Source organism: Diceros bicornis, chromosome 30 (assembly GCF_020826845.1).
Source record: "Diceros bicornis minor isolate mBicDic1 chromosome 30, mDicBic1.mat.cur, whole genome shotgun sequence".
Taxonomy (NCBI): Eukaryota; Metazoa; Chordata; class Mammalia; order Perissodactyla; family Rhinocerotidae; genus Diceros; species Diceros bicornis.
The window spans coordinates 11176542-11191812 of record NC_080769.1 but is presented as its reverse complement, the minus strand read 5'-3'; the positions used below and the strand labels follow the sequence as shown (position 1 = coordinate 11191812).

At 38.6% G+C, this 15271-nt stretch overlaps 1 protein-coding gene across 1 annotated transcript; it reads left to right on the top strand.

The window, feature by feature from the left end:
* The first annotated feature begins 459 nt into the window (after positions 1-459).
* Positions 460-1464, top strand: LOC131394208 (olfactory receptor 7D4-like). Its single transcript, XM_058525435.1, has one exon. The coding sequence runs from the start codon at positions 460-462 to the stop codon at positions 1462-1464; it is 1005 nt and encodes a 334-aa protein (XP_058381418.1).
* The last annotated feature ends 13807 nt before the right edge of the window (positions 1465-15271 follow it).

Below are 15271 nucleotides of genomic sequence, written 5' to 3'. Positions count from 1 at the left end.
GTGACATCAATAGGAAGCACCAGCTCACAAAACTAAGGTTGTTTGGGTTGAAACTCCAGGTCTTGATCACTATTACAGAGTTATTATAATGAAGAAAGTAGGGATATTTCCAAAGAAAAGTTTTTCAATGTCTTCAATTATGTTGGAAGAGTCATATCAAAGAAAAAAATGGTTTATGTCCATAGATTTGAATAGGAGAATTAGAACCAGTGAGTGGGAGATAATAAGGGGTGGGGAGAAAGAGATTTCTGCTTAATTAAAGTCTGATGGTTACACACATATAAAGTGGAAATGGGCTACCCCATGACTGAGGGAATAGTTCATTGGAAAGACTCAATAGAGGGTGAAGTTTGTCTTCCTAAAGGTGGAATCAAGTGATGCTTACTAGATGAGGTGTCAATTAGTGTTGTCAATTGATGTTCATTAAACATTATTTTTGCCTCTTTCCACACCAGCTACATGGAAGCAGGAAACCACACGGAAGTATCAGAATTCCTCCTTCTGGGTCTCTCAGAAGATCCTGAACTGCAGCCCATGCTCTTTGGAGTGTTCCTGTCCATGTACCTTGTCACCGTGTTTGGGAACCTACTCATCATCCTGGCCATCAGCTCTGACTCCCATCTCCACACCCCCATGTACTTCTTCCTCTCAAACCTGTCATTTGTTGACATCTGCTTCATCTCCACCACCATTCCAAAGATGTTAGTGAACATCCAGACACAAAGCAAGGATATCTCCTACACAGGATGTCTCACTCAAGTGTATTTTTTTATGGTTTTTGCTGGAATGGATGATTTCCTCCTGACTGTCATGGCCTATGACCGGTTTGTGGCCATCTGCCACCCCCTGCACTACATGATCATTATGAACCCACGATTCTGTTGCCTCTTTGTTCTGATGTGTTGGTTGATTATTTTATCTGTCTCCCTGTTTCATATTCTACTGATGGCATGGCTGACCTTCTGTATAGGCACTGAAATTCCACATTTCTTCTGTGAACTGGCTCAGGTTCTCAATTTAGCCTGCTCTGACACTCTCATCAATAACATCTCTTTGTATGTGGCCACTGCCCTGCTGTGTGCATTTCCTCTGACTGGGATCTTCTTTTCTTACTCTCAGATTGTCTCCTCCTTATTGAAGATGTCCTCTTCAGGAGGAAAATGTAAAGCATTTTCCACCTGTGGGTCTCACCTCTCTGCAGTCTCCTTGTTTTATGGGACAAGCCTGGGGGTCTACCTCAGTTCTGCTGTGACCCATTCTTTCCACGAAAACTCGATCACCTCAGTGATGTACACCGTTGTCACCCCCATGCTGAACCCCTTCATCTACAGCCTAAGGAACAAGGATGTGAAGGGGGCCCTGGGAAGACTTCTCAGCCGAGCAACAACCTCTTGTGTGTGGTGGGTCACTGACCTCAGAACTAAGTGGACACTGTGGGTCTCAAAGGCAAATGTTGCAATTTAAATCTCCTTGTGCTTTTTCTTCCCTAAAAGAAATGCTTGATTTCTTCAATTCCCAAAACACCCGTGACTTTACTTTTATTTGTTTTTGTATTAGTTTCTCTTCAACAACTTCCTCAGTAACTCCTTTTTGACTTTTTTTTCCCTGCATGTTGTCCCTAAACTTTCATGTTTGTTCAACTTTCTTGCAGTCATTTTTAAGATATGTAACTTTATATTTAAAGCACTTATCATATCAAGTGCTGACATGGTTTCCCCAAAATTATCCTCTCAATTCTTGATGTTCTTCCCCTTCATTTGATTGTGCACTTGTGTTTTCCAGAAGAAATGGAATGAAAATAATACAATCATCACAACAAATTGCTTACCACATCAGGACTGTCCTTGTTTCTTCAAGTGTATGATTTTATTTCATCTTGAAAATATTTCCTTGAGATATTTTCTCTCATTTACCCCACTTTTCAAAAGAAGAGACTGAGATTATGTTGGACTCTAACCTGCCTAGCTGACACTGACTTTGATATCTTACTTTTCATAAGAACAGTGATGTGATTTTCAACTTCAAAGTAGGAATGTAGATTTGGAAGCTGATTTGTTCAGATGATTCATAGTAATATGCCACCTAGAAAAGCTCTGAGATGTTGCTTCATTCTTTGTGTTCCTTCCATTCGTCCCCCTTCCTTCCTTCTTTCCATCCTTGCTTGTTTCCATTCTTCCTTGTTTCGTTTGTTCCTTCCTTTTTTCCCTACCTCCCTCCCTTCCTTCTTTTATTTGACCTTTATTTCCCATCATTGCAATTTTGATATATACCCTCTAATATCCTAAAATATGTAGTATTGAACATAATAGAATCAGAGTTGTTTTCTCATGCAGTTTAATTTTTTTTTTCTGGGACACTCTGGAGGTGCCATCAGGAACCATAGCTACACATGTGTGGAAAGTGTCCAGAACTTAGCTCATCTTTTGAGAAAAATGTTGATAGAATTGAGTCTGCAGGGGAGGATGTAGTAGTAGATGCTGTCAACATTCCTCCCATGTTTTCTGGAATTCTCTCACCATCACCATTGCATGACTGGCAATGGCCAATACCAGCAGGAACCTACGTTGCCCAATACATGGTGGAAAAAGTGACAAGGAATTATTCCCCATTAGAGACAGCGTTTGAGGGAGAAGTGTGGGGTATGCCATCTCTTTCACCCTTTAGTTGGGATAATTCTGAAGTTTGGAGTTTGTACCATTTTCCAGAATTTCCCCACAGGATAAAAACTCTGCTCATTTCCTGTGATAGCTGACTTAGTTCAAGCTTTATTGTATGTATTTTCTTCCCTGTGTCCACTTCTCCTGTCTCCCAACCATTTGTTACTCCTTCCCAGAAAGTGCTTATACATGAATCCTTGGCTCAATGTCTGCTTTTGTGGAACCAAAACTAACACAGGTAGTAAAGACTGTCATGTATCAAGACAATATCATGAAAAGATTTAGATACTTTGAGATAAAAAAAGAAAGTAATTATTGGAGACATAGTAAAGACTGCAAAATTACTCAAAAATTATAATTTGAGACAAAAGACTTATTTGATGTGACTTCAGTTCATTTTATTCCATCAAGTTTAACCCAATGTGTATTTATTATCTACTGTGTACAAGTTGAGGAGGGGACCAGAGTGATACAAATGATTGCAATACAGGGGGGAAAACATAATAAAATTGATGTGTAAGAGATCCTGCAGAAAACAAAGGTAAAAGATTTCAACTCATCTTAAGTAATTACAGAAAATACTCTTTAGACATATAATTTTAACATTTTTATTGAGGTATAATTTACATACATGAAATTCACTCATGATTATAGAAATTCAATGATTTTATTGAATTTATAGAGTTATGCAATCATTACCACAATCCAGTTTTAGAATATTTCTTTCACCTCAGATAGTACCCTTGTCCCTATTTACAGTTAATTCCCACTCCTACCACAGCCCTAGGAAAATACCTATCACTTTCTGCCTCTATAAATTTGCATTTTCAAGTATTTTATATAAATGGGATCATAGAATATGTGGTCTTTTTTATCTGGTTCTACTCACCAATGCTTTCGAGGCTCATCCATGTGGAAGTATGTGTCAATATTTTGTTCCTTTTAATTGCAAAATAATATTATATTGTATGTACATACCACATTTTGCTTATTCAGGTACCAGTTGATGGGTATTTGTGTATTCCCAGTTTGGGGTTATTATGAATAATGCTGTGATGAACATTTGTGCATGTGTATCTGTGTCAACATGCATTTTTATTTCTCTTGAGTAGATACCTTGGAGTGAAATTACTGGGCTATAATGGTAAATTTATGCTTAACTTTTTGAGAAACTGCCAAATTGTTTTCCTACATGGCTGCACCATTTTACATTCCCACCAGGAAAGCATGAATGTTCCAGTTTTCCCACATCTTCGTAAACACTTGATATTCAGGAAAAAACTTCTAAAAGGAGAATATGCTTGATGTTGAATAAGAAAAATGAGTAGAAATTTAAGTGGAGAATATATTTGGGTGATTTCCAAGCAAGATTCAAGAGTGAGGCATAACAAGAAGATATGTGGAATTTATGGCCGAGATATTAGAAATAGGATTGGCTACATAGATGAAGGACAGATCATTGAGAGTCTAATTTGACATACTAAGGATTTTATTAGCAATTGAGAACTAGAACCATAATGTAATCACATGTGTAATATGAGGACTTTAGGATTGCCCTGAGTGGGAGAAATTGGAGGCAGAGGGAAGAGTTAGCAGGCTGTGCAAATAGTCCAGGGGAGAGATTATGGAGACCTGACCCAAAACAGTAGCAATGAGATGAGTAGAGTTTGGAAGAAAGAGATACTAGAAACCTATTGCTGCTGTAACAAATTGCTATAAGTCTAGCGGCTAAAAATGATAAAATTTATTATCTAACAATATTCTGGAGATAAGAAATCTAACATGTGTCAGAAGGGATGCTTTCCTTCCAGACGCTCTAGAGGAGAATCTGTTTCTTTGCCTTTTCTGAATTCTGGAGGTTCCCTGCATTCATTGGCTCATGGGCCCTTTTTCCATATTCAAAGTCAACACTATAGCATCTTCAATACTCTCTCTAGCCTTGCTGCCTTCCTTTTATAAGGATGCTTGTGATTACATTGAGCCCACCCAGATTCAAAATAATCTCACCATCTTCAGGTTCTTGACTTAATCACATCTTCACATGCCTTTTGCCATCTGAGGTAATATATACACATGTTCAAATATCTTTGGGAGGTTATTACTCAACCTGCCACAAGAGATGTGTGTGAGTTAGAATTTGCCAACAATTGACTAGTAAGGCATTGAGCTGAGATAGTGGAGGGTCTGTTAGGACACTCCTTGCTGATTTTCATTGGGCATTGTAAAGGAGGAAGAACTAATCCTCTTCTCCAGGTTCTTCTGGCTAGTCTAAGAATTAAATTGACATGAGATAGAATAACAGGAGAAAATCAAACAGAGTTTTATAACAAGTGTACATGGGAGAAACCCAAGAAAACTGAGTAATTCACCAAAATGGCTTAAGCCACCACCTTAAATATCATCTTTAGTTAAAGACAAAAGAGAGTGTTGGGGGTAGTGGTATGGGACTTCAAAGAGGAGGAAGGAAATTTACATGAAGACAGAGAAGAAAATGTTTGATAAATAAATGTTAGCTCGGCCATCTATAGACAATGCGACCCGAGAAAGAACTTTGATAAAAATGGGCCTAGTAAGCTTCCTCTGACTTTGCCACACTTAGAGTTATGTATGGTGATAGCTCCATCCTGGCATAGGCCTTCTATCTTAAATTCTTTTAGGCAATTAATGGAAGGTCAAAGATTTTTTTTTTTTTTTTCTGAAGGAATTGCCAGGCGATGTTTATTTCATGAGAACTAGAGGGAACCTTCTTTCTGAGTCTTTCATTCTAAAAAATAATCAAGCAAAAGAGGCGCATTTTGGGGTGGCAATTCTGCTTCCCCCACAGCATGATCATCTCATGGTCCTGGCTCAGGGGAAGATAAGACTGCACCAGACAGGTCTGCTTTGCTGGTGAGTGATAGAAGAGCATTCCCAGGTCCATCTGATCATTGCTGAACAGAAGCTCAGCTGAACACTGGACAGAGGGGCTGAAACATTTTGAAGATTTCCAGTCATATTATTAGGTTTATTTTCTCAGACGAGCTACCCCCACATGGAAGGAGACATGGAAACGAGCAGCTCTCACAACTCATGCCTCAAAACTTCACTACTAAAGAGGAACTGGATTTGTTTTATCTCCTGTTTTTTGAAAAATATCTCAGAAATGGGCCGGCCCGGTGGCGCAAGCGGTTAAGTGCGCGCGCTCCGCTGCGGCGGCCCAGGGTTCGCTGGTTCGGATCCTGGGTGCGCACCGACGCACTGCTTGGCAAGCCATGCTGTGGCGGCGTCCCATATAAAGTGGAGGAAGATGGGCACAGATGTTAGCCCAGGGCGTCTTCCTCAGCAAAAAAAGAGAGGAGGATTGGCGGATGTTAGCACAGGGCTGATCTCCTCACAAAAAAAAAAAAAAAAAAAAAAAAAAAATCTCAGAAAAAGATTGTAATTAACACAATCGTGTCCTCTTCCCACTTTAGACCAATCAACTGTGCTCAGGAAACAATGACACCGACAGCCCCATTCAGAACCACACTTGTTTATACAATTTACCAAGTCTGTTTTTACTGAATATTTAGTATGTGTCAGTCACTATTTTAGGCTCAGCTCCACAGGATGAAGAGAATCAGGAGTGCAGGGAGGTCTAGTTGTCACATTATAAAGGATGGTCTTCATAAACCTCATTGAGAAAGCTACATTTGTGAAGACAGTGAATGACCTAGGTAACTGCATATCTGGGGAATGAGTGCCCGAGGCAGAAGGTAAGGTTACTACAAAGAATCTGAAGTGGGAGGCTAACTTGGGGGAATATAGCTGCAGCAGACAGACTGAGGGGGCACATAGTAGAAGAAATGGACAGTGATCCGGGGCTGATCATCTGAGGCTTTCTCTGCCATTGAAGGGGTTTTGCTTTCATTTACTCTGAGTGACAAGGGGAGTCATTGCTCAGTTTCGAGCAGACACATGACATGAGTAGGATTTTAAAAGATCATTCTGGCTGCTGGGTTAGAACGGATTGTAGGGTGTGAGGAAGCCAGCTTGGAGCTGACTACAGTAAGCCAGGTGAGATATAGGTAGCCAGGACCTGGGTGGGGACAGTAGTGTAAGGGTTGAGAAGTGGTCAGTTGGACTATATTTTGAAAGCAGAGCCAAGAGAATTTTTTGCCAGTCAGGATATGGATGAGAGAGAAAGAGAAGAAACAAGAATGAGTCTGGAGTTTGGATCCCAAAGAACTGAAAGAATGGAATTCCATAAATTGAGAACAGGGAAAGCTGTGGGTGCAGCAAATTTGGCAAGGAAGGGGGATATCAGAAGTCCAGGTTTTGAAATGTCAAAATTGAGATATTCCAAATGGATAAATATTATGTGATTCACTTATTTGAGGAACCAAGAGTATTCAAATTCATATAGACAGAAAGTAGAATGGTGGGTGCCAGGGCCTAGGCAGGGGGAATGGGGAGTTAGTGTTTAATGAAGACAGAGTTTCAGTTTGGGAAAAGGAAAAAATAGTGGAGATGGATGGTGGCCATGGTTGTCCAACAGTGTGATTGTACTTAACGCCAAGTGTACAGAATTGTACGCTTAAAAATGGCTAAAACAGTACAATCTATGTTATGTAAATTTAACCACCATACAAAAGATGAAGTGGCACAAAATAATGGAGAAAGATTATGAGATCTTTCTAATATTTTCAATATCATTATAAAATAATAGAGAATCATTTGAATTTTTTTAGACAAAATTTTAACATTTGTCATCAACAGTCTTTACCAGGATTTCTAACCCAAAATATTGACATTTTGGTCTATATAATTATTTGTCTTGAGGAGCCGTTACGTGTATGGTAAGATTTCTGACAGATTCCTGTCATCTACTCACTAGAAGACAGCACTGAGTTGTGATAACCAGAAATGTCTCCAAACATTGCCAGTTGTCCTGGAGGGGAAATAATCAGTGGGATTGAGGAACACTGAAGTAGAACAATTCCATGGGTGTCAGAGTTGATAGTGGTAGTTTTCACAGTATGGGAATAGCAGAAAGAGCAACATTTTAAGGAGGATAAAACATTAGTTGAATCTTGGAAAGGTTGAGTTGAGGGGTAAACAGAACACCCCATTGGTGCTATTATCTCAGAGATTAAATGTATTGGTCTGGCAATCATCAGTCCGCATGGGTGGCAGCCCAAATCCAGTATTTGTATAGAAAGAGGGAGAAGTTCCTGTTGAGAGAGTCAGAAGTTAGAAAGACAAGTTGATGCTGGGCTGAGTCCTACTCATGATATTTCCATTCTCAATTATAGGGTCCCCCAGACATATGCTCTCATTGGACTCAATACCATCCATCACAACATTAGACACCATTGTAATTAAATAATTATTTGCATAATTATTTTATTAATCACTGTCTCTTAAAAACCTCCATCTCAACTTTGAATCCTATCCCTTCCTAACTTTGGGGAGAACTTATGTTATCCCTTATCCTTTCTGTATCCTGTATATTCCAATGTCTATAAGCAATGTTATAATTTTGAGTGTCAGGAATGTTCCACATTCTCCCGTCTTTCAATGAAAATGAAACTCACTTATAGACCCATGCTCTCCTTTGGGTATTGCTCCGAACTTTTGGAGAATCTGGCCTATACTTGTTACTTGCATTTCTACTCTGCTCACTCGCTCTTCAACTAACTCATCTAGTGTCTTTCTACCTCTATCAAAATTGCTCTTCTTGAGGTCTGCAGTAACATTATGCCTAATAAATTCTTAGGAATATTTCCTTTCTTCAAAATGCTCCATTTTCAGTAGCAATGTCACTAATGTTTGCATTCTCCTTCTGGAAAGGGGACCTTTCTTATGCATTCCATTTTTGTGGCAATGAGATTGTGAGGGTCAAGTCTATTGGGCTCCTTGTAACGTTAACACATCCCCCAGGGAGAAACTCCCAACTTTGAAATTAAACCCTGTCATTGAGGGTATAATGCAAATGAAATACGTCAGAAGGAGAAGGTCAAATACTGTATGATTTCCTTCATTAAGTAGTAGATAATAACAACAATAAACAAACACATAGAGACAGAGATTGGATTGGTGGTTACCAGAGGGGAAGGGGGGAGGGAGGAGGGTGAAAGGGATAATTCGGTACATGTGTGTGGTGATGGGTTGTAATTAGTATTTTGGTGGTGAACATGATGTAATCTATGCAGAAATAGAAGTATAATGATGTACACCTGAAATTTTTACAATGTTATAAACCAATGTTACTGCAATAAACAAAAAATCCTGTGAAGGGGAGGCAAGAATTAGGGAAGGATATTAAAGAGCACTGGGAGACTCCTTTGAAAGAAGATAAACTTTTTTAATCTCCAGGAGAATGATCTTATTGACTGCAAATGTTGCATGTACCAGATAAAGAAGGAATAATTGGAAGAAAGAAATCCATCTCTCTCTGCAGCTATCTTTAGGGAAATGGAAGTGGCAGAAAGTTTTGTTTCTATTATTCTCCTTCTACCTCAAACGAGCTTGATTGTTTAAAGAATAGAATGACGATAGAACAATTTATCAATGAGGAGGTCTGATAATTCAGCCCCCAATGTCCTGGAAACTTTAAATAAGGTTTCAGCTTCCCCAAGGCAAACCATCTTGGGCCTCCTAGAAATATGGGTTATGAATTCCCTGCCTGGAGCATATCCGTGTATCTTCTGGGAAAAAGTCACTGTAGGAGAAAGAGACAGGGCCACCAGGGATTTCCAACATACCATCAGAAAGAACCAGTGTATCCTAGTAAAGGCTAAAGGTGGAGTGAAGAGGGGAGATAGAAACAGTGGAGGAAAAACTTTTCTTAGACCAGAGTACAAGGTACACAAACAAGTTTCTCTGCAAGTGTCTCCAGACCAGCAGCATCAGCATCCCGTGGGAGCTTCTTAGACAGGCAAATTCTTGTCCTTCATCCCAGTTCTACTAAATCAGAAACTCCAGGGTCAGGCCAAGCTATTTGTGTTTAATAAGCCATCCAAGTGGATAATAAACATGGCTAAAATTTGAAAACAACTGTCCTAGGATACTTGTTGAAAGGGACGATGAAGGACCCACGCAGGGCTGCATCTTCAGAGATCTCAGGGCTCTCTACCTCCAAAATCTTATCTACTGATAATGATTTGTTTGTCTTTGATTTCACAATGCTTATGTCTCCTTTTTTTCATCTTATGCATGTGCTTGCATTATCAGAGTAATATCAAAAATGTATGGTTTATAGCAGCAATTCTTGCATGTTTATTAATTGTCATTTCTTAATGCCGTCACAGTCAATTGAACACTAAATCTCATTGAAAAATCTACATTATTTTTCATTTGGAAGATTATCCTTATTTTCCTACTTTGAGAGCCTGCATTTCCCCACCCCCACACACATGCACACCACTATTTGCAGCAATGACTGTTAAAAATAATCAAATTCATTTTGATTCCAATTGGACTTGTCAGCTTTTGTATTGATATATTTATGTAATAAATTAATGTAAATAAATTTCCTAAAGTTGAAGCATATTTAAATTCCTGGGATAAGAATTATTGACCCATTATTCTTTAACATACTGATCAAGACAGCCTTAAAAACAAACAAGCAAAAACCAAACTTACAGATACAGAGAACAGACTAGTGGTGGCAAGAGTGCAGGAGGAATGGGTGAAGGTGATAAAAAGGTACAAACTTCCAGTTATAAAATAAATAAGTCTTGGGGATGTAATATACATCATGTGACTATAGTTAATAATACTGTATTATATATTTGAAAGCTGCTAAGAGAGTAGATCTTAAAACTTCTCATCACGACAAAAATAATTTGTAACTCTGTGTGGTGATGGATGTTAACTAGATTTATTGTGCTGACCGTTTCCGAGTATATAAAAATATCAAATCATCATGTTGTACACATAAAACTAACATAATGTTATACGTCAACTATATCTCAGTTAAAAAGAAGGTGATTCAAATGTCCTGTGTTATGGACTCTAGTGAATATTGTGTCGCATTGCCCAGACCCTCCTTCAGAGTTAAGGGCTTATTCCAGGTTCAGGCGTTACAGCCATCTGACAGCCCTCAGCCTTCAGCCGTCATTGAGAATTGCACTCAGCTAAAGGAACCTGCTCCATCGAAGGTCACAGCACTTAGATCTCTTGCTGTAGGAGCATAACTGACCAACAGCCATCTGCATCCACCAATGAGTTTGCATTGAGGTTGCTCCTGGGCTGCTCCCAGCCACTGAATGAGCACAGCAGGGTACCAGTGCATGTCCATTGTCATGGTGACACAATGACATTGATGACCAGGGTCAATTACACCTGCCAGGACAATGAATCCTTTTCTTGGCATGAGAGACCTGAAATGCCAAGAAGCAACATAGCTTGAAGTTTAGTGGCACTTTTGTCATATTTCTGGAGGTGATAATCCTTTAAAAGTCAAGACTTGCAAACATACAGAGATAGAGGTGTGAAAACCTGGGGCACAAACTCCCCAAGTAGCTCACTGGGAGAGATGTTAGACAGGGTTGTTCTACTTCCAACACTTGATTTATGGACCCATGTATTCTTTAAAGTGAAGACACAGCAAATTATGATTGTCATTGATTTAGACACTGCATCCTGTGAATTATGCAGTCAGCACTTCTGTGTAGTCAAATGTCTGCATGAAATAAGACCATTCTCTTCAAAAATAAATATCTTCCTATATCCTCTATTAAATTTTTTTTAATTCTCCCATTCTTGATACTGACTTTAGGCTATGTTTTACCACTGCCCTCTGCTTCTCTGACAAACTTCCTATATCATTTATATTCGCCACATATATTTCCTCAATACTCACTTTTCAACCCACTCTATCTGATTATTTCTACCCCTGCCCCTCTATTTAGATGTCATAAATAGAGCCCTCACTAACATCAACAAAATCTTTCATGTCACCAGCAAATATCAAGGGATATTTTTCAATCTTCGTTTGGTTAGTCCTCTCAACAAAACCAAAACTATTAAGCACTCTACTTTTCTTCAGAAAGGATCTATTTTTCTTCATGATATTGTGGGCACCAAGTGACCCACAAAATCTCCAAAGACTCTTCAAGGTAAGAACATCACAGAAAGTTGTTTTCTGATTTTGGTTCCTGTAGAAATTAAACTTTCCTTAGGGGACAGCTTGTAATTTTTAAGTCAAATCAAAGAAAGAAGTGTTTCTCCTTGAAGGAAATCAATTCATTTCCCCCCTTTGCTGCTTATACAGACACAACATTGGCTGAATTGTCCATTCACTTGTCTTTGTACCCCGTGGGAGCTGAATTGTTTTGAGAGAGGAGAGTCAATAGAACAATTTGTCTAATGAAAATCTCTGGGAATTCAACCCTTGAGACACTGGAAACTTTAAACATGTTTCTGTTTCTCTTTACCTATAATTCTCTGATCTCAGCCAAATGCAAACCCAATTGGGCTTCCTAGGGACAGACCTCAGAGAACAGATAGCTTCAGTGATAACAATCTGAGAGGGTCAGTGTATCAAATGAGGGCTGGTGGAGTAAAGGAAAAGAGGAGAGAATATGGGTACTGGACTTTACCTCAAGATTAATGAGACTGGGACAGTCTTATATTTATTTAGTCTATGATGGTGAAGTCTCTGTACTGTGAAGGTAATTTAGTTTCCACTGAACGCAGTCTTTTCCAGCTTTTTTTCAGTTTCCTTTTCTCCCTTTTTGGAATCTAGAGCATTTCTCTGGTAAGAGTTATTTTCCAGAGAGTGACCACCTCTTCTCTACTCTTTCCCATAATTGTAGGCTCCTGTTGGATTTCCTGTGTCCAATCATTTATTCACTAACTACTCACTGGTGATCTATTATGCACCAGATATTGTCTACTTTATTCCTAATGTGACTGGATTTTTCTATTATAGTCTCTAACTATTTTTGCAGTAGATTTGACTCACTGATAGCCCTTAACAGTTCTATATTTATTGTTGTTGTTGTTTCACTTTAGTGTCCACAATATCATCTACTAATACTACAATTACTTCTGGTGTTCTGTACTCAGGTCAATTTCCTTTGCTCATCTTACCAGTCTCTTTAAATATTCAGGAGAATATCATGTGATTGAAGTTGGAGTAGACTGCCTTGGTCTCTTCATGAATTTAACATAAATATTTTAGTGTTTTAATGTAGAATATCCTGTTGGCTGCAGTGTTAAAATAATTGTTCTTTATTGAGTTTAGAAATTGTCTTTAGTGTCCTCATTTAGTGAGATGCTCTGTCCTGGCTGCTAACCACAGTAATGGCTATTACATTTTCTCAAAGGCATTTTCTTTCTTTTTTTTTTTTTAATAATTTTATTCATTTATTTTTCTCCCAAAGCCCCAGTAGATAGTTGCATGTCATAGCTGCACATCCTTCTATTTGCTGTATGTGGGACGCGGCCTCAGCATGGCCAGAGAAGTGGTGCGCCAGTGCGTGCCCGGGATCCGAACCTGGGCCACCAGCAGCGGAGCGTGCGCACTTAACCGCTAAGCCACAGGACCAGCCCTCAAATGCATTTTCTATTGTAATTATGGCTATGATCTCTCTTCCTTGTCCTATTTTTGTGTTGAATTATGTTAACATACATCACATATTAAACCAGCTTCCCATCCCTAGAATAGGTATTACATATTCATGATGTACTGTTCTCTTAAAATAGATATTAATGCATTTGATTTAACTTCACTATTAAATTTTTTGTCTATATTCAGGTATATGTGAGCTTGAAGATTTCTTTTTTGTGTCATGGTTGATGCTTTGGGTCTAAATCTTTATTATACATGTAACATTTGTATGTGTTGAGCACCGGCTATGTGGTAGGCCCCCTGTAAGTCCCTGGAAAGACACTGGTGAGCAAAAGCACACACATGCCCTGACCCACAAATAAACATAAAATTACCAACATGAGACAGACATCAAGGAATAGTACAGGATGCTGGACTTGTGGGCCTCCCCAACTCTGTCCTCCTGACCCTCCCTCTCTGTTCTTCATCTCACTGGCCTCTCAAATCCCTTCCATCCCCAAAGTCACTGACCCACAGGACAACTGTGAATTCTTTTCTCTCAGCCCAAAATGCTGGTCCTTTCCATATTTCCCCTGATTAAAAGTTACCCATCCTTCCTCTCATAACTCAAATATTCATATTTTAGAGAAGTCTTTTCTACCCACCTTCCCAGAACTAAATTCATCCTCAATGATTTTTTTCTAATTAATTAGCAGTTGCTAGGCATTAATAACACTGACCTTTTCTTGAGAATGTAAATGTTTATTATCAAATCTTAAATTTGCTTTTCAATTTTTAGAAGGATATGATTTATAGAAACTTTAAATATTTTTTATCAAATATATCAACTATATTCTTTTTAAAATTAAGTGCACTGATTGTTAGTACAACACATCCCCACTTCTGAGCATGTACACATGAGCACACATGCTTTGTATTTGATTGTAATAGTTTTGAGATTTTGTTTCCTCCTCTTTTTGTAGTCCACATGCCTTTCCCTCTTCTTGGAAGAATCTATCTGGCAGAAAGTCTTAGAAAGAGGAAGACATAGGTATCTTCATTAATTAGTGTTGCATGGTGGTCAAAAGAGGTAACGGACCTATTGTGTTTATAATAATCAGAATTCCATGCTTGATGGCTGCTCCAGTTTAAGGGAAATTTAATAAGTGAAAGCCATGTAAGACAGATTTATTGTGATAAGAACAGAAGCTGACACTTATTAAGTGTCCACTGTATGTCACATGAATCACAAGAAAAATTACTTGCGTCATCTCATTTAATTCACTCATCAGTCTTAACAATGTAGGGCATACTTAGTACTCCTTTTCTAGAGGTGAGGTATCTGCAGCTGAGAGAGATTAAATAACTTCCTCAAGGTCACAGAGATAGTAGGTGGTGGAGGAAAATTCTATTCTAGGAAGTCTGACTCAAGATCCCATTTTCTAAATCACATTTCTGTACTGTACTTTGGGAGAAGTATATATCAAAAATAATTGTCATAAAAAGAACAGATTAATAATGATAATAAAAGCTATCATTTGAGATCCTACTGTGCACAAAGGCTTTTCTAAACCTCACAAAGAAGGTATTAGCAGTAACCACAATTTTAAGAAAGAAATAAGACACATGAGAATTAGCTGTGACATCGATAGGAAGCATCAGGTCACGGAATTCAGGTTGTTTGAGTGGAAAACCTGTGTCTTAACCACTATTATGGAGTTATTAGAATGAATGAAGTGTGGAGATTACCAAGGAAAAGTTCTTCAATATCTTCAACGATTTTCGAAGAGTCATATCAAAGACAAAATTGTTTTATGTCCATAAATTTGAATAAGAGAGTTAGACCCAGTGAGAAGGAGAAAAAAGAGAGAGAGAGGTTTCTGCTAAATTAAGGAAAGTCTGAATGATCACACACATTTAAAATGGGAATGGGCTACCACTTGACTGAATGAATCACTGTCGTTGGAAAAACTCAACAGAGGGTGAATTTTGTCCACCCGAAGGTGGAATCGAGAGGTGCTGACTAGCTGAGATGCCAGGTGAATGTTCATTAAACATTGCTTTTGTCTCCTTTCCTGGCAGACGTAATAGCTAC

What these genes read in the sequence shown, in the direction of transcription:
- LOC131394208 (XM_058525435.1), top strand. Translation starts at nt 460, where the DNA reads ATGGAAGCAGGAAACCACACGGAAGTATCAGAATTCCTCCTTCTGGGT.